Consider the following 24,461-nt stretch of genomic DNA (forward strand, 5'->3'; position numbering starts at 1 on the left):
GATGGCCCGGAGGGAGGACTTCCCTGCTGCAGAGCGGCTCGGCCTGGGCTGGAGGGCTGGAGTCTGCTGTGGAGAGACAGCTGCCTGCACGTGGCCTTATTTATTTATTCATTTATTTATTTTATTTTATTTTTTAAAGATTTTATTTATTCATTCATGAGAGACACAGAGAGGCGGAGACACAGGCAGAGGGAGAAGCAGGCTCCACGCAGGGAGCCCGATGCGGGACTCGATCCTGGGACTCCAGGATCACGCCCTGGGCCGAAGGCAGATGCTAAACCGCTGAGCCACCGGGGCCGCCCCACGTGGCCATATTTAACAGCATCTCTGGCTTCTACCTGTTAGATGCTGGTAGCTTCCCCCTCCCAGCCGTGATGGCCAAAGATGTCTCCAGACATTGCTAACCGTTCCCTGGGGGGCGAGGTCACCCCCAGTGGGAAGCACTGCCCTGAGGAAAGAAGGCAGGACGGTCAGACCAGGGGCAGCACAGGACTCCACCCTCCCACGGTGCAAATGAGGTTCTGGTCGCCTTCGTGGCTAGTGGAGGGTGGCTTCCTGGTGACTAGGCGAGATGACAGATGGTACCAGATGGGCAAGACACTCTGCGCTTGTCCTTCATGGTCATCATGATCATTCATTCATTCAACAGATCCGTAAGCGGGGCCCCCTGGGGCCAGCCCCATGCTGGTGGCGGGGCTGGAACAGCCAATTTCGCCCAACCTCTCCCTGAAGCAGTTGAGGCTCCGTGAGGGGAGGCCACCTGCCCGGGCTCACCCAGCAGGAGAGGGGCCAGAGCTGGGACCCGTCCGGGTCCGCCGGCCTAGTCTGTGCACCCGCCCAGCCCTCGGGAACCGGCTCAGCAAAGGCCCTCAGCAAACATCGCAGGCCGATGGCAGGCAAATGAACCTTCTCGGCCAGGGAGGCTCTTTCTCACTCGTGGGCCCCCCCTTATTTGAAAAGCTGTGCAGAGACAAAGCACCTGAAAGGCAGGGACCCGGGTTCAAACCCCAGCTCTGCAGCTTAGCAACGCCCGAAGGGATTTCCATGAAACCAGGGGCTCTCGGTCTCAGCTGCACAGGAGAATCCTGCACCTGGGACGCCTGGCTCAGCAATTGAGTGTCTGTCTTTGGCCCAGGACATGATCCTGCAGTCCTGGGACCGAGTCCTGCATTGGGCTCCCCACAGGGAGCCTGCTTCTCCCTCTGCCTGTGTCTCTGTCTCTCTCTGTGTCTCTCATGAATTAAATATATATATATATATATATATATATATATATATATATATATATATATATATATATATAAGAATCCTGCACCTGGGTCCTGCTCACACCAACCGGACCAGAGTCCCTGCCCTCAGTCCCCCCTGGTTCTAATGCATCTGACACCGGTGTCAGCACCGGGCCAGTACCTGGGTGCACAGTCGCTGAACGACTGGAAGAATGACTGAACAGACGAATGCATGAGTGAGGTCGATTTGAGACTCAGTGTTCTCAGCTGTAAAACAGGCATAACAGCGCTTTAACTCTCCGAGGCTATGGGGAAGAAACAATGTGACAAAGGACGGTCACTCTTTGTGCCACCTCTAATTTGCCACACTCTTAACCTGGGAACCCTCCCAACCCAAACTCCCTTTTCCCCTGCCTATTTTTGTCCATTTTCTATTTGCGCTTCTATTTTTACTGTTTTTCTTTTTATTATCTGTCGCCCCACCACACCCACAAGAATGCAAGCTCTGGGGGGACAGGGATTTTTGTCTATTTACTCAGCGCCACGCCTTGCATCCTGCCTGGCACATAATAAGCATTCAATCGCTTCTGTGGAATAAATGAATGAATAGGCCTCTTGGTGTCACGCTGAGGTGACGCCCCAATTCAGCGTGCTGACACCACCTCTCCCCCGCACCGATGTCCCCTCGCCACCCCCAAGGCTCCCCACACGAGACGCTGCAGAAAAGCCACATAAGAGCATCAGGACAAAGTGGCCGCTGTTGTCACCAAAGACACACATGGGAGGAGAGAGTGCTTACAAACAGCAATGACTGCAGCCCATCCGTCCTCCTCCGCGGCCACCGCCTCGGTCAGGGGTCCCTGCCTGGGACCCCGAGCTCCCCCAAGCTCTGCCCAACTGGCCTGCCACAGCTCAAAGTCCTGCATGCTTGCCTGAGCCGGGGCCTGAGGGCCTCAGTGTACATGGCTTTGCCAGTTTTCCAACCACACGGAGCCTCTTCCTTAGTTTAGGAAAGATGCTTCTCCCTTCCCAGGTGAGCTGGTCCCTCTTGGATGGGGGCTCTGGGCCTCCCTGGCCATCTGCTGAGAGCAGGGGGCCCTGCCACGCCAGCAGGAGCTGGTCTAGTCTGCTTTCCCATCTCCTGCCACCTCTGCTCGACTCCCACCCCATGCAGAGCGAGACCACCACTGGCTGCTTTATGAGCCGGCACTGGAAAGAGACTTTTCCACTCACACCTCATCCATCAGCAAGTGCTGGAGCGTGGAGGGGAAGTGAGTGGGGAGAGGGAGTCCCTGTGTTCTCTGAGCCAGACAATACCAGGTTTCCCCGGCCCACAGATGCCCACAGACTCCTGTCTGGCTCTGGAGGGTGGAGAAGGGGATGCAGGGGACGTGATGCTCCAAGTCCCTTGTGCCACAGGGACCCTTTGAGCAAGGACAAGATGGAGCCAGGAGACACCACGTCTGTCCAGATGAGAACCAGATGGCCCAGAGAGAGGGTGGCTACGGCCACAGCAGGGAGCCAGGGTGGAAGCTGAAGACATGCCCCTAAGCCGATATATACCTCCTGGAATCCCCATCAGCAGCCCTGCAAAAAGTAGCTGACGCCTGGCCTGTGTTGTCCTCCCCCGCCACCCCCATTTCCTGAACACCTACTATGCACGGGCCCTGCGCACAAACCAGTTTCGCCCACCATGGGAGGCTAGACGTCGGGCTGAAAATAAGTAAGACGGGCTAACGGTCCTTGAGCAGAGTGGAGGCTCCTGGACCGCAGCCTGGGGTTCCAGGAGGTCTTCCTGGAAGAGGCACAAGCATTGTTGAGTCCCGACGGCTGACAGGCCCTGGCCAGGAAGCTAGAGAGAAAGCCCACTGGACAAGGCAAAGCACTGAAACCCAGGCGTACCTTTCGTCCGACAGGTCCCGGATTCCCAGAGAGCCCAGGCAAGCCCACGTCGCCCTGCAAAACACAGACAAAAGGGTGAGCGGGGTGGGGGGAAGAGGAGCAGAGACGCTCGTGAAACTGCACGTGTGCCCTCGCACGGACAACTGTCTGCGGACAGGACTCCTGGAGGCCCAGAGGCCTCTGCGGGTGGGGGGGAGGGCAGCCGAGTGGGCGGGTACTGCCCCCCCAGCCCAGTACCCCCACTAGATGTATCTGCTACACCGGACTCTGGCACAGGATGCCATTTAGGGAACGGGGTCTGCTGCTAAACCCGTGTCTGGAAAACCAGTGCCCCAGGGGACACACCACCTGTCTGTCCCGTTCCAATCCGCTCGCTCTCTGCATTCCTGACACTCCTTCCCTCCTGCCCATCCCTCCCCCTGCCCGGGCACGGTGGCCAGCAAGCGGCATCTCTGCCACGAGAGCCGAGAACACACAACCCAGGAGAGCAAGAGAGAAGCCCGGGCCCCCAGACTCGCTCAGACCCGGATACAAATCCTGCTCCGTCCCCGACCAGCTGTGTGACCTCCAGCGAGCCACCTGCCTCGGAGGCCCCTCTGCTTTCCCACCCGCAAGCCGGGCCCCATCCGTCCTGCATCCCAGGGTTTCCAGGAGGAGCCCAAGGGCACGCGTGTGGGTGTTTACACCCGGTAAACCCCCTCCGTGAGGACGTGAAGGAATGAGCCACCTGGGTCTTGAGGCAATAGAAGGGAGCTGCCTCTTCTCCGTGCCCAAGCACAGGAGGCTGCGTGGAGAAGCAGGGCTGTGCCTGTCCGGAGGGCTCCTGGGCTTGGGGCCAGAATAAGCCGGGGTGTTCCTCCCAGGACGCTTGTGTCTGAGAGCCGGGGTCTCACCTCGAGTCTGGTTCCCCCGTTCCTACCTGCCTGTGCTCCTTCCAGGCCCCTTAACCGGTGTATGAGGGGCGGCGGAGGGATGCTTCAGGGATGAGTGAAGTCCTCTGGGCTAATGTTCTCTTTCCCACCAGAAACTTCTGGTCCCATAGCCCCTTCAGAGTCAGGGAGCCCTGAACCTCTGGCCCGATCCCTTCCTACCTCCTAGAAATCCACAGAACTGTCCGCTCGAATTGACCTCAGAGGGGACTTTGAACATCTGTTGGAAGCTTCCTGGGTGCATGCTACCAAAAAACCTCTGGATGCCAAGGGTCGCCTAGAGGGCTCTACGGAAATGCAGGACGTCACACAAAAGGTCACTCGCTCACCAAGGGTGTGTCCACGGGCAAAGTCTTTTGTTTTATTGGTTGCGCCCCCAGAGAGTGTACAGGGCATGGCTTCGGGTTCTGCACGGACAAAGCTGGAGGACCTCAAGGAGAACCCCAAACCACGCTCTTCCCTTGCCACTTGTCACACAGTGACCTCCTGCCTCCGTCACCCAGGGGCCTCTGCCAAGGCCTGGCCGCTTCCCTGCTGTCACTCCCCCACTTCCCTCAATGCTGGGGTCCCTGGAAAACCTACCTTTGCCCCATCGAGGGCCTTTCCTGGTGAGAGCCCTGGGTCCCCTTTCTGTCCCTGAAAGAAAAACAATTCTTTCTAGAGTCGTCTAGAGAGGCTACCTCCCCACAACCTCTGCTCAGAGTCCTGTCCCCTGCTGCCATGCCCTCCCACACGCCCCCCACTCGCACAGCTCCCGAGGGCCTTCACCAGTTCCCTTCTCCCTGAACACCTTCCACAGCTCCCCACTGCCCGCAGGAGGACACCCCGAACTCCTCGTTTGCCGTCCCACGTCTTCCAGCCTCGGATCCACCCATCCTCGGCAAACCCGGCTCTCCTTCCAGCGGCCAAACCCACAGACAGGGTCCCTCGCTCCCCGCCAGACCACAGCCCGTCGTCAGCCGTGCCCTGAGCTCCCCGGCTGCCAGGTCCTCGCCCAGGCAGTCACGCCCGCCTAGAAAACCTTCCTCAGGGAGATTCTCCAGGCCATAGGCAGCCTTCAAGATGCAGCTGCACTGTGTCCTCCCAACCAACCAGGAGGTCTCTGGGGACAAGGCCTTGCGTGTGCGTGTTGCTGGGACTGCCCCCAGACTCCTTCCCCTGGGCTCTCAGGGGGCTTCTGAGAGACACGTCTAGGAAGAATGCCCGGAGCGCCTGGTGGCTCAGCGGTTGAGCATCTGCCTCTGGCTCAGGGTGTGACCTTGGGGTCCCGGGATCGAGTCCCACATCGGGCTCCCTGTGGGGAGCCTGCTTGTCCCTCAGCCTATGTCTCTGGCTCTCTCTCTCTGTCTCTCATGAATAAATAAATTAAATCTTTAAATCTAAAAAATTTAAATATTAAAAAGCATGAATTTCTCATACGCTCACCTTAATGCTCTATTTAACGAGGGTCAGTGCAGTGACACCTACTTAACGTCCGTGCACAGCCCTTCATGGTTTGCAATACCCTGGTCTCACGAGATTCTCACCATAGCCTGATGAAGTGGGCAAGGGAGGTGCTATTACCCAGCCCATGCACTGAGGGAGACTGAGGCAGGAGGGGAAAGGCACTGTCAAAGGCCCCCAGATAAGGCATTGGCCAAGCTAAGACTTCCCATTCCCAGGTCTGGCGTGAGGCCACGTGCACACGCACCCACACATGCACATAGGTGCATGCACATGCATGCACATATTCACACATGGGCATGTGTATACACATCCTCACAGGTGCACACACATGGGCATGCTCACACAAGCACACATGGGTGCATGCACACACACATGCACACAGGTGCATGCACACACACTCACACATGCACACACTTTCACACATGAACACATACATTCTCACATGCACACGGGTGCATGCACACACACTCACACAAGCACACAAGGGTGCATGCACACACGGGCACACACGCTCACACATGAACACATACATTCACATATGCACACAGGCACGTGCACACACACTCACACATGCACACACTTTCTCACACATGGACACAGGTGCATGCACACACTCACACATGCACACACTTTCTCACACATGCACACGGGTTCATGCACATTCTCACACATGCACACAAGTGCATGCACACACACATATGCACACACTCTCACACATGCACACAGGTGCATGCACACACTCTCACACAAGCACACAAGGGTGCATGCACACACACACGTGCACACACGCTCACACATGAACACACACATTCTCACATATGCACACAGGCGCGTGCACACACACTCACACAGGCACACACTTTCTCACACATGCACATAGGTTCATGCACACTCACACATGCACACAAATGCACGCACACACTCACACATGCACACATTTTCTCACACATGCACACGGGTTCATGCACACACACATACACACACACACATCCACCAGCGTCCTACATTTCTTGGCAGGGAGCCAGGGAGATAATGGATGTGACACATGGAAGGGGTGGCTTGGCCAACTTTAATTAGTTCCCATTTGGTTCCTTTCTTCGTCAGAACCCAGCCCTTCCAAATCCTGGCTCAGCCACTCTCCATAAGAAGTCACTGCATTCGAACTGGACAGAGCCTTAAAGAGAGCAGACCTTTCAGAGCCACCTACACCGTGCCCAACACTGTGTCCATTTGTCCTCTTAACACCCGCTGGTTGCAACTCAGGACTAAGACACAGGCTCAGAGGGGCTAGGTCACTGCCTGGTGTGACACGCAGGTCAGAGGTGTAAGGTCTTCCCAGGTCTGGCTAGTGCCAGCTCTGTCCGACTTCAAAGCACCCGCTTACTTGTTTATGAATAAGCAGCCTGGATGCCTCTCTGGCACTCCCTCTGACCAGATGACAGCTGCCCCAGGCAGGAGAGCCACCCCTCCTTGCCCACTGTGCGTCCACCTGGGCCCCTCCAGGTCACTATTGCAGAACGCGCCCTCTGGGATCTACCACCCTGCCCTGGCCGCCCTTCAAACACACTTTCGCCCTCAGCATCTCACAAACCCCGCTCCCATGCCTTTTATGTCCATAGTCCAAGTGCAAAGCCAGGCTCAGGGCTACCGAGGATTCCAATGGCCAAAAAAGGGCAGTAGCTTCTCCCCACCCCACCCTCGCCCACCTCGGTCTGCAGCTGGTAGAGCAGCTGGGCTTGAAACACATTCAGGGTGGGCCTTCAACTAACCTTTTCTGTCTCTTTATAAAAGGGGAAACTGAGACCCCAAGAGATGACAGGCTTGTTCCCTTGTCCGGGTCCCTTACCTGAGCCATTTCGATTACTTACAGATATCTTTCTGCATGCTCAGCAGCCAGCACAGTGCTTGGGATGTAACCCCCGCCCAAGTACAATAGCCACAAGCATAGATTCACATTGAACAATCACTCTGAGCCAAGCTTTGGAGTAAATACAGAGAATACCACAGTGGGGAACATGACACAGTTCATGACTATGGGGGACTCTCAAAGGAGAAACCAGAGACCATCGGTGCTAGCATTTACTGGGTGCTCTTCTGAGCCCTGGACACATAAACTTGTGAGGTATCAACAATCACCATCCCATTTCATGGATGAGGAAACTAAGGCACAGAAAGGCTAAGTCCCTTCTCCAAGGTCATACAATTTGTAAGTGGGACTTAGACTCAGGTAGTTTGGTTTCAGAGCCCAAGCTCTTCACAAATCAAAAACTACCATCCAATGATAAGTGGAGTAAGGAGGAAGTCAGAGAGAACTTGACCTAGACTGAGGGGAAATCCCTGAAGGGAGCTGCAGCTAAGCTAAGGCTGGAGGAAGACAAGGAGGAAGGAAGATGACAATTTAGCTCCAAGGATGCTCGAGGCACCCCTAGTCAGGTGAAGGTGTGATTTATGGGATGGAGAAGACTATATGTCTTCCCAGCCAGACTCCTGCAGATTCCCCAGTGAGAGAGGAGGAATATATAAAGTCTAATTAATTGCTTATACATTGGTAAGGATGAGAACCTGGTTGCCAACCCAGCTCTCCAGAATGGGAGTGGGAACTATGTTGAGCTCCTTTTTGCAGGTAGGGTTGGGAAGCAGAGGACAGAGGACTCTGAGTGGCTGAGGTCCAGAGAGGGACTGACACAATGGAGGAACACATCATGAAGGATTGGGAAATTCTGGGCCAGAAATCCCCTGTGTAAGTCCTCCCTAATCCAAGTACTTGGCACAGGAGGTGGCCCAGAGGAGGCATCATCAAATATTTCACTAATGAGCAATTGAATGGATAGAATCTCAAGAGACAACTCTAAGACTGAGATTGGCTCAGACTGGTTTCCTCTGAAGATAACCTGGGCCTCCCACTATCACTACGTCATGTGTTTAGAAGTTCCGGCCAATGCAATAGGGCAAGAAAAACAAATGAGACAACTAGTCTTTCAGGAAAAGGAGACAAAAATATGTCCTTTTTTTGCAAACAATACAAGTATCTGTCTAGAAAATACAGGAGAACTGAAATATTGTTAAAGTCAACAAAATCATCCAGTACGGGGCATGGTTATAAAATAGCCACAAAAAATATAAAAAGATGAAAGTCAACAGTCCTACTCAATAGCTGACATCCAGCTAGAAATTAGAATGGGGCAAACATTTCACTCACAAGAGCCACAAAAGTACAAAATTTCTATCCACAAACCAGAGCTCTGTAGGCCTTATGCCATAAAAGCTACAAAAGTTTACTAAAGAGATGTCTAAAAAAAAAAAAAAAAAAACAAATGAGAAGATATGCCATGGTTTTAGATAGGAAACTGTAATATTTTAAAACTGTTAATTCTCCACAAATTAATATATACATCTAATACAATTCCAATAAAGATCCCAAGGGTATTTTTAAGGAAATTATTAAAATGATCATAAGTCTCATCTGATAGAACAAAGATCCAGAAATATTTTAAAAGAACAAGGGGAGAAGACACGGTAAAGATCGTCAATGTCACATAAAACAGTATTTTAGCAGAAAATATACAAACAGAGCAATGAAACATCTTCAGAAGGTCAGGATTAGAGCCTGGCCTATCATATAATAATCAGTAGTGTCAAGGTTATTTAATAAATGGTTAACCATTGGGGAGAAAAAGTAAAGTTACAGCCCATCTCATACCCACTCCCCATGAAGATTCATACCAGATGGTTTAAAATCTTTAAGAATACAAATAAAATTAAGAAATAACTAAGGATACAAATGAATACCTATCTGATCATGTGGTGGGAAAGAAATGCCTAAGCATAAAAATGAAGAATAATGTATTTTACATGTGGGTGGAACCCTCTCCAAACTATCTGACATAAGTTCCTAATAAGTGTTAGCTGTTATTTGTTAGTCCAAAAAAAAAAAAAAAGATAAAACTTTTATTTGTGAACATCGTCATGAATACTCTTAATAAGCAAATAAACTGGAACATACTCATAAGGTGGACGAGGGGGGCACAATCTTAATATGTAAATATAAATAACTGTACAAATCCATAACAAAAGACAGCATTCCAACCCCCAAAATAAACAAACTCATAAATGATAAGATACAAATGGCAAACAGATGTAAGGAAAGCATTCTTCCTCTAGCTGGTCAATGAACTGAAGTGAAAACAAGGATAAATTATCTTTTTAAAACAGCCTCTGCTGATGCTAGCTGCAGCATGAACTGCCTCAATCTTTCCAGAAGGCAACTGCTAATAAAACAAGTAAATACCTAAAGCACTTGTTTGCAGAAAATTTTAAATTATTCATATATGTGTATGTGTGCCTGTAGGTGTATATACACCTGTAGCTTTCTGCGCGTGTGCAGGCAGTTTGATTAATGTACGTTATATATGTGTATGTTATCACACGTATACTATGTTACGTATATGTTAAGAAATCATTCTAATTTCTTTATTTTGGTTAAAATATGCATGTATGTTACGTAATCCACAGAGGAAGGCCACAGAGATAGTGAACAAACTTGCCTTATCGCCAAAAGTACATACAGGCTTTGGAGTTGGGCAGTAGAGGATTCAAATCCTGTCTCTGACACTTGTCAGAAATGTGACCCTGGGCAAGTTACTCAGCCACCTAGACCTTCATTTTCTCATCTGTAAAATGGGGGTGATGCCATCTGCCCTACAAAGTATGCAAAGCTCTGGGCCAGTCCCTGGCCCAGTCTTCAAAATGTACTCAGTGCTCATCACTGGGCAGGGCCACTGCAGGCCGCTTTATTCTCTTCTTGATACTTTCTGGACTATTCCATGTTTTCCTTAATGAGCCTGCCTTACCTCTGTCATCAGAGGAAGGGGAAGGGGAGGCTGGGGCCTGAGAACCCTGTGGGCTTTTTCGATCTCAGCCCCCACCAGCTCTGCTAGCAGCCACCTAGATCACCAAGTCTGCTCCTTCCTGTCCACCTATCGCCCTCACCCCTCCCACCCCCCCAACCCCAGTGCCTGAGGGCCCATAGTAATCCCGGGTAATTCACTGCAAACTGAGCAGGCCACACCGGGGACGGAGCGGCCGCCTGCCAAGAAGAGTGGGGCCAAGCGCCTTATCCTCTGGCATGGGCAGCAGTGGTTTTCCTGCACAGCTGGAGCCCCACTGGCCTCTGGCCCAGAGCCCCTCACCTGCCCACGGGCCTGCATCCCACCTGTCTGCACCCCAGTCCAGCGTCAGCATCCCCAGCAGCGCAGCCCTAGACTTCCCCGCTGGCTGCCCGCCAGGCCCTGCTTCTCAAACTGCCCGAGTGGCCTCTGCAGATCTCATCTGATCATGTCACCTCTGCTAAAAACCTTGTCGTGTTTTCTTGTTGCTGCTGGGATAAAGTCCAAATGTCTTTCCACCGCCTACCAGGGCCTGCTCCCCTCCCCACCCTCCTGCCCCTGCGCCCCTGTGCCTTGTCATCTGCTGTACTTTAGACCTTAGTCCAACCCATGTGCCTTCTGGGAAAGTGCACCTCACCTCCTAGATGGGACCAATCCACCCTGTGTTAGGCATCCGAGCGTCCCATGCCTCTCTCATAGAGCCCTGGTCATGGCATAGTTCTGCATTTATCGGTGTGATTAGCTTGTTTCCACGAGGGCAGGGACTGTCCTTGCTGGAGCCCTAATACAGGCCCACCCAGCTGGTGCTGAAGCTGACCCTGCTGTAGCACTGCCACAGGCCAGCACTGCTCTAAGTGACTCGGTTACTCCTCATGACAACCCAAGGGGGCAGTTACTCTCATCGTCCATTTTCTAGATAAGGAAACTGAGGCACAGAAAGTTGAAATAATGTATACCCAGCGCCAAAGAACCAGGAGGTGACGGAGCTGGGGTCTGAACCTCGATCACCTGGCTCCGGAGTCTGTGCTCTTAACCACTGCCCTTCCCCGCAGCAACAAGTGCAGGCCGGTTGGCGACATGAATCAATCCCATGAGTCAACACTGAGCCTCCAAGGTCAGCCAATGCCGTCCTCCCAGGGGCCTGGCTTCTCTGCCTCATTCTCCAAGTCCTTGATCTCGACTCCATGTGGGAGCTGACCCTCCCTCTTCTTGATGGATTTGAACGTGGGAGTACGGGTCTCTGGCAAGTGGGCTAAGCCTTGGGGTCTGGGGTGGGTGGGGGAGGGCAGGTCGGGCTAAATAAAGCTTGGCTCTGGCCTGTAGCAGCCCTGACACGTGTCTTCCAGCAGGCAAACTCAAGAATCCGAAATACAGTCCTGCCATTGCTGGTCACCGCCAGTACCAGGTAAGTGACCTTGGTGTCTTTGCGACCTCAAGAGGCGTGGAGTCCTTCCTTTGCTCTTCCTCACCCCCTTGAGCCTCCTCAATCCACTGGTATCTCCCATCCCTCAGTCCTTATCCCACAAGACCATAAGCTCCCAAGGGTCCCATGAACTCACTGAAGCAAGGAGTACACGGTGACCCACCCAGACCAAGTGGGGGCTCCTGCCACCTGGGCAGACCCTCCCGTTCGGCTGATTTCTCCTACAACACATAGTCGGTGCCCATAAACATTTGCTGACAGAAGGACATGGCTGGATGGATGCCCCCCCCCCCTCCGCCTCAGGGGTTGCTCTAGAAGGCAGCATCATGTGGAAGAGAAGGAGCCAGCACAGGGCCTGGGGGAGGCCAGCCCTACAATCCCATCAGGTCACCTCCTTGGTCCAAGGGGGATCTGGGGCACAGTGAGGACCCTCTCCCCACAATCACACCCTCTGGTGCAGATACACAACATTCCCTTCCAACCTCAGCTGAGGCAGGAATTCCATCCAGGGAGAGTCTCTGTTTTAACCTTGTCCCGGCGATGCCACAGATCAAGGGCAGCCCAGGACCCAGCCGGCCTGTCCTAGGGCCACTACTCACCCCTGGGCTGCAGGCCAGGTATCAGGCATGACTTTTCCCCCTTGGAGTTTTATGCAAACACGAATGGAAGAAGCAGGCTCCTGTTCCAGTGTATTTTTTGGAGGCCACACCTTATCTGTGATACCCAGAAGCAGGCTGGAGTCCTGCCCAGGAGAGCACGAGTCTACACGTCCCTGCTACATGTGGCAGGAAGAGGAGTCACCTGCTAGGTACAAGCCTCGCTCCCCACACCCAGAGAGAGCTGCTTCTCAAGATGGAAGGAGAAGCAGCTAAGGGGCCCCCCTCCTGCCTCAGCACATCTGTTGGCAGGATGGGAGGAGGCTGCGGGCCAGACCGGGGCTGCCGTGGGCCTGGGGCCGGGGCTCTGCAACGTGGGGCCGGCATGGACCGGGGCAGAAGCCAATGGACCATCTGCTGCCACAGAAGCAAGGGATCAATCTGGAAGCTGGGAGGAGTGGAAAAGGATGGGAGGGAGCGGGAAGGACCGGCCAGTCCCAGAGCCGACCAAGAAAGGCGTGTTCCTGGACAGACCCGACAATTCCCAACAGCTGTGGGTCCTCGGCATGGTGATGTAGCCCATGGCCCGGGAGGCCTGAGGCCTATGCAGAGCGGAAGTCTCCGGGGGGCTGCCTCTCCGCCGGGCCCACGGGGGCGGATCCTGGGGCCGTCTCCTGGACAGTGTCCTAACGCGCCCGACCCTTAGTGCCCCATCCGTATACGGGCACAGCATCTCCACCCATCCCTTTAGGGCTTTGTGGGGATCGAATGAAGACAAGCCACATAAAGCGCATGCAGAGTGCACAGGCCCCCAGGAAGGCCCAATATAGGGTGGCTTCCAGGGGGACGGCCATGCCTTCAAACGCTGCACTAGTCGCCTTGCTAAAACCACAGCACTTCCGGGCAGCGGCTTGGCCACTGGGCACCCGAGGCCTCTGGGCTGGCTTTGCAAGGAAGGCCCCGGGCCCAGCCCCGGCCGTGTGTTCCGCACTCCCAGACGAGCTGGTGGGCGCCACGGCTGGCCTTTGGGGCTGTGCGACCAGTCAGTTAATGGCTTTCCTTAAGCCGCTCAATCTGCACCACGGGCTTAGCAAAGAATGACCTTGGACCTGGCCACCCTGGTTACCCGCAGAGGACAGGCTGCGCCGGGCAGCGTCCTAACCAGGAGCCCCTCTGCCCTCCGGGGCCTGCTTCCCGCTCCTTCGGCCCAGTCCCGGCGCTCCTGGCTTCCCTGACCCTACAGCCCCTTTCCCTGCTCCTGCTCCCCCAGCCACCCCTGGAGACCTCTCCCCATGGCCTCAGCGCTGCCGGCCCTTCGGCTGCTCACTCGGAGCACGGCCCGGAGAGCCCTGTTCGCCGCCGGAGCTCCGGGCACACAGGGGCGCCCCGGGAACGGAGTTCCCAGCAGGCATCAGAGCACCGCTCACTCTGGCCTCTGTGGTCTCATCTTAAAGTTACCTGGAGCACCCCAGGAAGGCTCCCTGGGGCAGGTGGCATCTCTGCGCTGTTGTCTCCCCCCCTCACCCCCCCACCCCAGGCCTCATCTCGGGCTCCTCAGCACTCTGTCTGCCCATGAATTGTCTCCACCTGGTGGGGCTCCCGGATTCTCAGTTCACAAGTGAGCATCCTCGCCTTCCTCCTCTGGGGCTCCTCAGTTCGGTCACCGAGGCTAACACCAGGGTGTCACTGGTCTCTTATCTCCCTACCTCCCCTCTGCACCGTGAATGCATCCACTTCCCTCCTGCCCCTCCTCCCACACCCCTCAGCTGGCTGGGCTGGCCTCATCCCTCCCCAGTACCACCCCGGGGCCTCCCTGCCTCTGCTCTGGTCCCCGCCTCCAGTCCACGTGCACACGACATCCAGCGACTGTTTCCAAACACGACCACGTCCCTCCCCAGCTCAAAAGATGACATGCCTCCCAGGGTTAAGTCTTAAGACCCAGGAAAATCTCTATCCCAGGAAAATCTCTATCCCTAGTCTGACATTCAAGGCCTTCCCTACTTAGCAGCAAATGACCCTTGTTCCTCCTCTCCTTTGAGGGTTCTGGGTTCCAACTGCCCTTCTCTCTCTAATTCCCTACAACCAGCTTCTGCAACCAGAAGCTCCACTCCCGAGTCCTCACAGTGTCACAAGCCTGGCTCTTGGGAGGCGCTCAGGGAGTGCCAATGGCACCGAGGGCCTCCCACCAGGAGCCCCTAGGAAGCACCCCAAACAGCCCCAGCCCAGCCCCTACTCCATGGCCCTACCTCCAGACCCCACAGCAAACACTCACCTTGGCTCCGGGAGGGCCAGGGAGGCCTGGGTTTCCATAAGGCCCAGGAGGACCCTGAAAGGGAAAAGAAATGAAGAGGTAAGGGAAAATGGGGGTCATTCCCCTTCCCACAGCGATGCCCAGCAGGTTCTTTCCATCTGCTGGTCTGCTCGCCTAGCCGAGTCTCAGCAGGACGGCCACGGCGGCCCACCTCCAGGGGGGACCCCTTGATGCCTGGCCCTGCTCTGAACACTTTCCGTGCATGACCTCGTTTTATCCAACTAACCCACGAGGTGGGGACTGCCATTCTTCCGATTTTGAAGATGAAAAGCCCGCACTCAGAGAGGGCGAGAGCTTTCTCAGGCCACCCAGCTGCTAAGGGGCAGAGCTGGAGGTCAACCTCAGATGTGCGACTTTGAAACACAAGCTCTCAACCTCTGAATTTTACTTTACAGCCTCCCGGCTCTCTCCCCCTGGCCCAGCAACCCTTCCCAGGCTGGTTCCCTGAGGATACTATAAAGATACTACAAAGCCATAGGACTTCTTGATTTTTTAAATTGAAGGTCAGATCTGTAACCCCGTGGGCCACATGGAGTTATGTCAGATGCAACCTTCCTTGACAAATTCTGTTTCTGCTCAAAGCTTCCGTCCCCCGCGCCTCACCACTTTCACCTGTGCTGTTCCCAACATCTGGCGTGCCTTTCCCAACCATCCCCTCCAGCTGACACCCCTCCCGTCCTTCGAGGCCTGGCTCAAGTGCCACCTCCTCCCAGGGCATCTCCTAAGACTTCTGCCTAAAGGAACTGCTCCCTTTCGACTCCAACTGGACTGTGCTGTGAGCCTTTGGAGCAGAGAGCCCAGTGAAGGGTGTACTTGGCGTCTTCTGAACAAGGGCCCCAGCCCAGCCAGAGAGCTCTCCCTTAGGTTCCTACAAGCTCTGAGCTTACGAGCCCTCCAGGGGCCTTGGAGCAGCTAGGAGGACCTGGCTCAGAGAGTCCAAGAGTCTTGGCCAAGTCACACAGCAGAGAGGTGGCCAAGCGAAGGCTGGGACCCAGGCCTGTTGGCTTCAGGTCCGGGGCTTATTCATGGCACTCGATTTTCCCAGGTCCTATCTTCCTGCTGTAGAACAGCTGGAGCCTGTTATGTCCACTTTCCCCAGCAAGGGCCCTGGGTTAGAGTCTTGCAGCCAGTAATATAAACAGAGCCCTAAGAGACGGGTAATTCCTAAGAGTCTTTGTCCAGCAGGAATACTCTGGGGCATGGGGGGCGGGGAGAGGCGCCCCGAGGAGCCCAGTGGTGCCCCACCACACCAGCTTCTAGACACACTGCCCTCGTCCCTGGCCCCTCTTGACTCATCTGGCTAGCTCTGTATGAACTTGCTTCCTTCCTCCCTCTCGGAGGCCAACTTTCCAGCTGCAGCCTGTCACATTCCAACCCAGGCGCCTCCCTCTTCTCGATGCCTGAACAGGGACCCTCCCCTTCTCCAAACACGTCGAAAAGGAACAGGGTTCAGAAGCTCACTGGGCCTGGGGGATTGATAACGGTGTCACTGGTGGCCCTCCCTCTAAAGGAACCCGCTCCCCGGCCCTCTCCAGGGTTCCACCAAACACGGTCTCCCGGCACACGGATGTGACCTGGAAGCGCCAAGACGTGGGACGAGCTGTGAGCAGCCCCCCTTCCCCAGCCTCACTCTCCTCAACAGTCCTATGAGTAACTGGGACCCTGGTGGTCCTAGGAATCTGGAAGACCTCAGATGCTCACCCCAGCCCAGGCTCCTGGGGTCTCACCTCAGAGCTCACCCCTGAATTGGTCGTTAAATTGGGTGGGCGTGTTTGAGGAGGGGCCCCTGACCAGCACTCCAGAAACAGGCATGGGCTGTGGGGCGGCCAAGGGTGGCTGCTTCTCCCCAGTTGGGTCCCCAAAGATGGCAGGCTGGAGCGCTCGGCTCCCCAAGCTGCAGCGTGTGAAAGTGGGGGCTTCCTGCTTCCCCGCCCCCTCCCCACCTCTCCCCAGCCATTGCCTTGCAAAGAGACGGAGCACATAGTTGACTGTGAGCCAAGCAGACCAATTCTATGAATGCTGCAGCCCAGAAAGCCGGGTAAGGGGAGGGCCCAGGGATTCCCCATCATCCTTGCACGGGCTGGGGAAGTATGTGGAGGTGGGAAGGGGCATGCCACTGAGCTTTGGGTGACCTCAGGTAAGGCCCCGTCACTCCCCAAGCCCCAGAGCCATCATTCGTGCAGAGAGGAGCTGGGATGGTCTACTCTTCGCATTCTACTATCTCTGGAATTTTATGATCTATGGAATTTCCAGCCTAGAAACAGGATGATGGCGGGGGTGGCGGTGGGGGTGGGGGGAGAGGAGCACACAGAAAGCCTGAGAAGGATGTCAGGAGAGTCATTCCCTCACTCATGGAATTGCAGAGCTGGGAGGAACCTTGGAACTATATTTCCAAGGAAATGCCTTGGGAAATCCTGGGCGGACCCCATGCTTTACAGATGGGAAACTGAGGCCCAGGGAGGGAAGGGATTTGCCTAAGATCACACAGCTTCTGGGGCGGGGTGGGATGTTGTTGACTCCCAGAACAGAACTCTTCAGCAGCCATTTGCCTGGTACCTGCTAGGTATCAGGTGAGAACAAGAAAGAAACAGGGCTTGGCTCTGGGCTCATTCAGGCAGAGAGAAAAACCAGCATAATCGATGGTTAAGAACATAGGTTCTGGGGTTCAACCCTAGCTCCGGCATTCACTCTCTGGTTGACTTTGTCCAAAATAACCAAACCTTTCGGAGCCTCAGTTTCCTCGCCTGTAAAATGGGGACAACGTTTTAACCTATTTCTGGGGACGGCTGGGCAGGTGGGATGAGATCATGCATAGGCAGCTTGGCCCACAGAGTGCAGCAGTCCGCGTGAGCTTTTGGAAGGTGATCCACACCAACCATTCAGAGAAGCAGATAAAGGGCTGCAGGAACTCGGTGGGGAGGGGTGGGTGGTGAGGGAGGTGGTCATTAGAAAACGAGGTGGCATTTGATCTCAGCAGGGGGTGGAGGAGGAGCTTGCAAAGAAGGGCAGGCCAGGTCAGGTCAAGAGGACAGCCTGAGCAAAGGTGCAGAGGAGGAGGGAGGAGTCTGGATGGGCAAGCTGCCTGCTGAGTCAAAGGGCCTCATCCTGGTCCCAGGCTGCAAGGTCCTGTGGCCAGCAGGATCCCTGGTACCTCTGTGGTCCCCAGCTCCGGGTATGTGCTCCATGGAGACTCTGGAGCCAGGAGGAAATGCCGCTTCAGAGAGCAGATTCCAGAGCCCTGGGCCCAGAGAGCACAGGGCCAGGCCTGGAGTAATTGCATAACCAGAACCATCCGCTGGGCTCCGAGCTAAAAATATGCCCCAGGCAGCTGTCTCTGCCAGAGCCTTGCCAGGCACCCAGCGTGGGAAAGGCTGATTCAGCCTGGGCACAGGTGCCAGGCGTCATGGGTCTGAGCCCTCTTAGGAAAAGGACAGATTTTTCTCCAAGAGGACCCCCAAGGATGCCGGCATACGGTTAAGAGCCTCGGTTCCCATCCTGGCTCTTCCATTTCCTACATGCTCGGTTTCCACCTCCCTAAAACGAGAGTGATTATCCTGGCCCACAGGGGTCCTGGGAAAGAGGGGCTCAAACAAGGCAGCACAAGGTGCCATGCGAGGAATCACACAGAGGAGTTACTTTTCACACCAAGGTCAGGCCAGCCCAACTCAGCCGTGGCGGGCCTGCGAAGCCATCCTCCCGCCTCTGATCAACCCTCTCAGCGTGGGGAGCTCACCCCCTCCCTTGCCCGTGTCGGCATCCCCACCCCAGGGTGGCCCTGTAGAGATCTGCAGAGATGGGAAGATGGATACAAGGGTTGTGTCCTGCCAAGCCAGCTTTTTTTTTTTTTTTTCCTGTACAAACGCTGAGGAGCATCAGCTCAGGGGACGTGGTCTGCAGAAACCCCTTCTCCACTCCAGGCTGCTGGCCTGGTACCCGCAACGGACACCTGAGACCCTGTAAGGGGTGGTTGCTCTCCTCCCATGCCGTGCCCGTACACGCAGAGCCCCCACAGAGCCCTAAGAACACTCCATGCACAAAGCGGAAAGTGGGCGCCCATGAGGGACAGGGGACAGCGTGAGGACACGCAGCGAGGCTGGAACTTCAGGGGCAGTGGGATACAGGACAAAGAGCCAGCCAGGGCTCCAAAGGACAGTGTGTGGTCACTTACCCGCGGCCCCCGTGCTCCGGGGGGTCCAGGGAGCCCAGGCAGCCCAGGGGGACCCTGAAGGAAAAAGCAAGAAGACAGAGTCAGTGCCAAGTGGCAGCAGAGAATGGGTCCAAGCAGTCATTCAATAAGCCTGTCCAGCTGGGCGTGGACCCTCCATGGCTGAGAAGAGGGGTCCTCTGAGGTCCCTGCCCAAGGAAATCATGCTCTTTGGGGCTCTCAGGCCTGTGCAGCCCCTGCTTCTTGGTCTTTGAAGTTTTCATCTTTTATTACTCAGCTAACTTACCCAGGGTGCCACCTCCTAAGGGCAGCCTTCCCCGCTCCCTCCCCCAGGTTGAGTCAAGTCCCCTCATCCTATTTTCAAGGCTCCTATATTACCTGGGGGGACTGTCTGCCCAGAAGCCTGGGTCTCCCACTAGACCATGGTCTCCTCAAAGGAACTAATCTCTCTCTCTCTCTCCCCCCACAGGGTTCAGGTAAATGTTTGATGAGATAAGACAGAAAGAGATCTCAGAGCTCAGCCAAGCTCTCTGCAGCCCCAGAGCCGAGAAGGGACCTGTCCAAGGTCACACCAAGCATCTCGGGGCGCGGGGAGGCAGCGCAGCATACGGGGAGGGCGAGGGCAAAGGCTTTGCACAGACAGGCCCGGGGCCAGACCCTGTGCTGCCACTTGCCGGTGGGGCTTGGGCAAGGTCCTTAGCCAGCCTGTGCCTACCAAGTGGGGGAAGTCATACCCTCTTCACAGGACTGTCGCAAGGACGAAATGAGAGGCGGTAACCATTTAACACAGCGACTGGGATATAATCGTCACTCAGATGTTCCCGCTCCCCCGGTGGTCACAGCCTGGCCCAACCTTCATCGTTGCCCCCTGAGAACCTGCAGCAGCCCCCTCACTGCTCTCCCCACCTGCACCCTCTCTCCTCTCCCCTCCGCCTCCACGCAGCCTGGTTCATCCTCCCCCCTGCGCTACACCACTCAGTGGCTCCCTATTTCCCACAAGAGAAAGGCCGAACCCTGCCGCACGCACGCAAGCGAGGCAGCCAAGCCGGACTTCCTAAACGGAGGGGGCTGACCTCCGTTCAAAATCCCAGTTTTGCCACCTGACAGCCGGGCACTCTGTGCAGGCCCTTGGGCCAGAGCGCCCACCGCGCCCCTCCACCGTGGGCCCCCCCCACCGCGGCCCCGGCCACCCCGCGGGGCTACACGAGGCTTAACAAAGCGCGCGACGTGAAGCACTGGACACGGGAGCCTTCGAAGGAAGCCTGGCTTTCGAGGATGTGTGAGGCCTGGGGAATTCATTTGTTTCAAATAACCATCAACGAGATTCCAGGTTTCCTGCCCGGAGTTAAAAATCAGTGTTGAAAACCCAGTACGGTTTGGCTGGTAATTAATCCAGATCTCACGCTGGGCAGCCCTGGTTCACAGTTCTGGCCTGTGAACACCACGTGCTTGCTCGTCCATGAATAAAAATCAGAAGAGAGATCCAGACAGGCAGATATAGGCGCCGAGGCCCCGGGGCACTGGAGAGAGCCCGGGCTGCAGGCAGGGGGGGCTGCGTGCCCTCAGGCAAGTCCCAGACACCTCCGAGCCTCCAGGGACCTCGGGCCAAACTGGCAGCTGTCTTCCCTCCATCCAGAGCCCGGGGTGGCAGGCGGGGGCCGGGGGGATGTTTGTACTCGGCCCTCTGGTCCCGCAGGTTGGGGATTCGGGGCCAGGCTACCCCCCCCAACTCCTCCCCAGGCGCCGTGGAGTGCGGGGGACCCGGGTTCACACTGGGCGGCCTTCCCTCTCTCAAGGGTAAAACGAGGACATGACGGCCCCTCGCTGACAGATAATCTGTAAAAAGTGCTAATCCCGGGCCTGGCACACAGTTAATGCCCCAAAAGTTAGCTGTTGTTTCTGTGAAGCAAGCTCCTGGAATCTCCCCAGCGCAAAATTTTAAACCACCCTCCTCGGCATCTGTTTTTCAGTTGGAGCAAAGGTTTCCCTTTCCGGAAGGCCCTCCCTGGACCTGTTCTTCCAGGTGACCCAGAGCTAAAGGGAAATGCAGGGGCTTGGGGCTAAGCATTACTGTGGGTACCATTACCATCGTGAGCCCTTTTCATCAGTGAGAAACCTAAAAGCGCCTCGGAGCCGCAAAGTGACTTGCCCCAGGCCACACAGCTAGCAGGGAGAACCAGGACTCAACCCAGGACTTCTGAGGTGTCCTCCTCCCCGGGGCTACGTAGGTCCTGACAAGGTGTGCAACCCTGGCTAAAGCTCTCCACCCCACCCCCACGCCCCCGGGGAGGCATCTGAGGAATGAGCATCCTGGAACCTTCCCAACACCGGGCCCTTCCTGACTTGCAGGGTGGTGGTGACTTCTTCTCCAGTCCCTTGGCAGGAGAGGAAAGGAGACCGTGCATGCCCATCTCACAGAGAAGGCCAAGGCCTGCCTCATGCTCAGCTCCAGGGAGGGACAGGCTCCGTGAGGCAGGGCTCCCTGGGGGACCCTGGTCGGGCAGCTGCCGTGGAGGCCTGGACACTCCCTCTTGGCAGTCCTTCTGCCCCAGAAACAGGGGCATCCAGGCTGGGAGTCTGACCTCACCCACAACATCTGCAGAGCAGACTCCAAGTGCCAGTTGGGACCCGCGGCCTGGCCTGGTGATGTCAGTTCGCAGCCCGGCCCCCAGCGGCAGGCCCGGCCAGGCTCTCCTCTGCCCACCCGGGGGGCCGGGGCTCCCCAGCTGCCCGGCTGCAGCCCTGGGCCCAGCTCTTCCCTGCTCAGTACCTACTTTGTTCGCGGGCAGGCGAGGGTGGGCACCCCCTGCCCCCTCTCGCCTGAGCCGAGACCCTGCCTGTTCTCCACGCAGTGGAAAAACGTTGCCATTTCTTTCCAGGGCCTGAAGCCTGAGCGGGTGACTCTGGGATGATTCACGAGGGCCGGGGTGGGATTTTCCACTCCACGCTGCAAACAACGGGGCCTCTGAGAGGGCCCAGAGCAGGGGGAGGGGAGGGGAGGGGAACGGGGGCCACAGGCCTGCTGGGGGGGTTCAGGGAGGGGAGAGGTGCATGAGGCCAGGGCTCGGGGCTCACACAAACAGAGCCATGGAAACCAGCAGGCCGGGGCTCTGGGTTTCCCCCGGGGGTCCTGGCCGGCGACAGCCAGACCTCGGGGAACCCCAGCCCACGGAACAAGTCCACCCTTGTGTCCAGCCACACAGCCCGCCTGCCAAGCCCCGCAGGAAGCAACAAGTGCTGGCGGGCACGGCCCTTGGCAGCCAGCGGGGACGTTCCACGGGCCTAGGATCCAGGAGACCCGAGGCCGGGCCCGCGTGTGCTGCTACCTGCCTGTGTCCCTGTGCCAGGACTTTCCATCCCTGGTCCTCTGCTCAGTGCCTGTGGCTCAACGGAGAGAGGCAGGGGACCTCGAAGGGCCTTCCCATTTCTGACCATCTGAGCAGCCCCCACCCCCAGTTCATCCCAAGGATAGTGCTCAGGGCTCTGGGCCCTTTGGCCCAGTCTCTGTCCTTGGGAAGGGCCTCAGGGGCCAGGGCTTCTCCGTGTGGCCTGCGGTTATTTCATCTCCCTGCACCTCCAGGCCTCAGTTTGTCCAGCTGGAAAACGGGGCTCTCACACCCAGCTTCCAAGAGAACGTGTGAGGGTGCTGGCTGCTGGCTATCCTCCACTTGCCCCCCGGAGATCGTGTGCCCTGGGAACCCGCCTACAGGCTGCAGCCTCACGCTCTCTTGCTCTCTGCTCCTCGCTGGGTCTGGCCAATGGGAGGTCCTAGCAAGAGACGGACAAGTGGGAAAGAGGGAGTGGGCAGGGGCTTTCTCTCCAGGTGGGCTGCAGTCCCCCCTGCAGTCCCACCGCAGCCCCCGGAGCCTGCTGTTCCCACTTTAACTCTCCCTGGGTTCTGGTCCCAGTTTCGCTCCCCTTGTACCTTCAGGTCAGACCTGTGTGCATTGTGGCCACTGCCGGCTCCTTTGATGCCGTCCGCACCTCTGTAAATAGCCCTTTTCCTGAACTCTCCTCAAGTACCTGGCTCCCACCCGGAGCTGCAGGACACAGCATGCAAAGGGCTTAGCCCAGAGCCCAGCACGCGGTCGGAGCTCAAAGACAGTACGCTAGAGACAAAGCAAAACACCGCCCACCCCTTCTCCTGGGTTCTAGATGAGAACTAGGGTAAGGGGCGAACTTCTCAAGATGTAGCCCCAATTCCAAACCACCAACAGCGTGAAGGCCCTCCTGGGTCCAGACACTGCCAGTGCTCTTCATGCAACAATCCCCCCATCTCAACCATCGGCACATGAATCAATAGTCACAGCAAACCACTGGGACCAGCTTCCCTCATCTCAATCTGCACAACAACTCTGGAAAGGTAGGTAGGACCCTATGCCTGTCTCACAAAGGCAGAAACAGAGGCTCAGAGAGGTTAAGTGACTTGCCAAAGGTCACGCAGCACCTGGAACCTAGAAGGTACTCAATGCACGTTTGCAGGAAAGGATGAAAGGCTGCCTGGATAAGGGAGTGGTTCAAACCCAGGTCACTCCAAACCCAAAGTCTGTGAGCTGTTACCCTCCCCGTGGCCTCGTGACCTGCCAGCAGCAGAGAGATCTGTACAACCTCAAGGAGCTTGGCCTGGGAGTCAAGACAACCTTTTTTTTTCTGTAAAGATCACATTCCTTCGTTTGTCTCGCAGATAGGCATGGAGCATCTGCGGCAGGCCAGGCCCTCATCCGGGTCTTCCTGAGGTGACGCTTGCAAAAAAGTGCAAGCGAGTGCAAATGCCAGCGGCCTGATCATGAATAAAAAGGCCTTGACTCGCCTCCTCCCAGGCGTGGGGCTTCTGTGCAGCTTCTGTGCAATCTGTGAGCCGCAGCCTCCCCGCCCCTTCTCACCCAGGGCCCAGCTCAGCTTTTCCATGCTCCCCCCCCACCCCGCCACCCCGCTGCTGGGGCTCCCACAGAGCTCCCTCACTCTGCGGCTACAACTGCTGGCAGGCCCGGCCCCGAGCTGTCTCCGCCTCTGCCCGCCCATCTCGTGCCCCTCGGACCCATGCGGAACCCCTCAGACCCAGCCACGGCACCCTTCTCTGGCTCTGAAAGGTCCCACAGCCCCAGAGAGGGGAGACAGCCCCTAGGGAGAGGAAAGAAGTTCCCCAAAGTCACCCGGCCAAAACATCTCCGAGGGGCCTTGGAGATCACCCAACTCGCTGCCTCACGGGAGATGGGAGCTATTCTTAACTTACATTCTGCAGAACCAAGGCTTAGCGTGGCTCAGGGCCATGAAGCTAGTAAGGGGTGGGGTCAGAACTGGAACCCAGGTCTGCAGGTCCCCAGACGGGGGACAGTGAAGGCCCCTGCCCGGGGCAGCATGGCTCCTGCTCTGCTGGGACCAGATCCTAAATGTATATGGGGATCGGAGGCAAATTAAGAGGGCCTGGGAAGAGCAGGAGCCCTTGCCACTGCGCTGAGAGGCACCACTTCAATCATGTGACTTCTGAAAATCCAAATGACCAGTTTGTCACCTGCCACACAGTGGGCCGGAGGAAGCTTCTCAAAGTTTTCTGGGTTCCTATTGGAGTGAGAC

At 56.3% G+C, this 24,461-nt stretch overlaps 1 protein-coding gene across 9 annotated transcripts in view; it reads right to left on the minus strand.

Moving 5' to 3' along the window:
* COL27A1 (collagen type XXVII alpha 1 chain) overlaps positions 1–24,461 on the minus strand; it is a 134,877-nt gene that overhangs the window by 95,041 nt on the left and 15,375 nt on the right. For 8 of the 9 annotated variants that reach the window (XR_005988810.1, XR_005988811.1, XR_005988812.1 and 5 more), the window contains 4 exons: positions 18,891–18,944; positions 14,684–14,737; positions 4,643–4,696; positions 3,132–3,185 (listed from right to left, as the gene is read on the minus strand). Coding sequence is in view for 6 of the 9 variants with exons in the window: in XM_041760910.1 (XP_041616844.1) it covers positions 3,132–3,185; positions 4,643–4,696; positions 14,684–14,737; positions 18,891–18,944 (216 nt within the window). In the remaining 3 variants the exon portion in view is untranslated. The remainder of the gene's footprint in view (positions 1–3,131; positions 3,186–4,642; positions 4,697–14,683; positions 14,738–18,890; positions 18,945–24,461) is intronic. The other variant, XM_041760911.1, reaches the window with a different exon arrangement.

The sequence above is a fragment of the Vulpes lagopus genome, chromosome 7 (genome assembly GCF_018345385.1).
Source record: "Vulpes lagopus strain Blue_001 chromosome 7, ASM1834538v1, whole genome shotgun sequence".
In the NCBI taxonomy this organism is placed as follows: Eukaryota; Metazoa; Chordata; class Mammalia; order Carnivora; family Canidae; genus Vulpes; species Vulpes lagopus.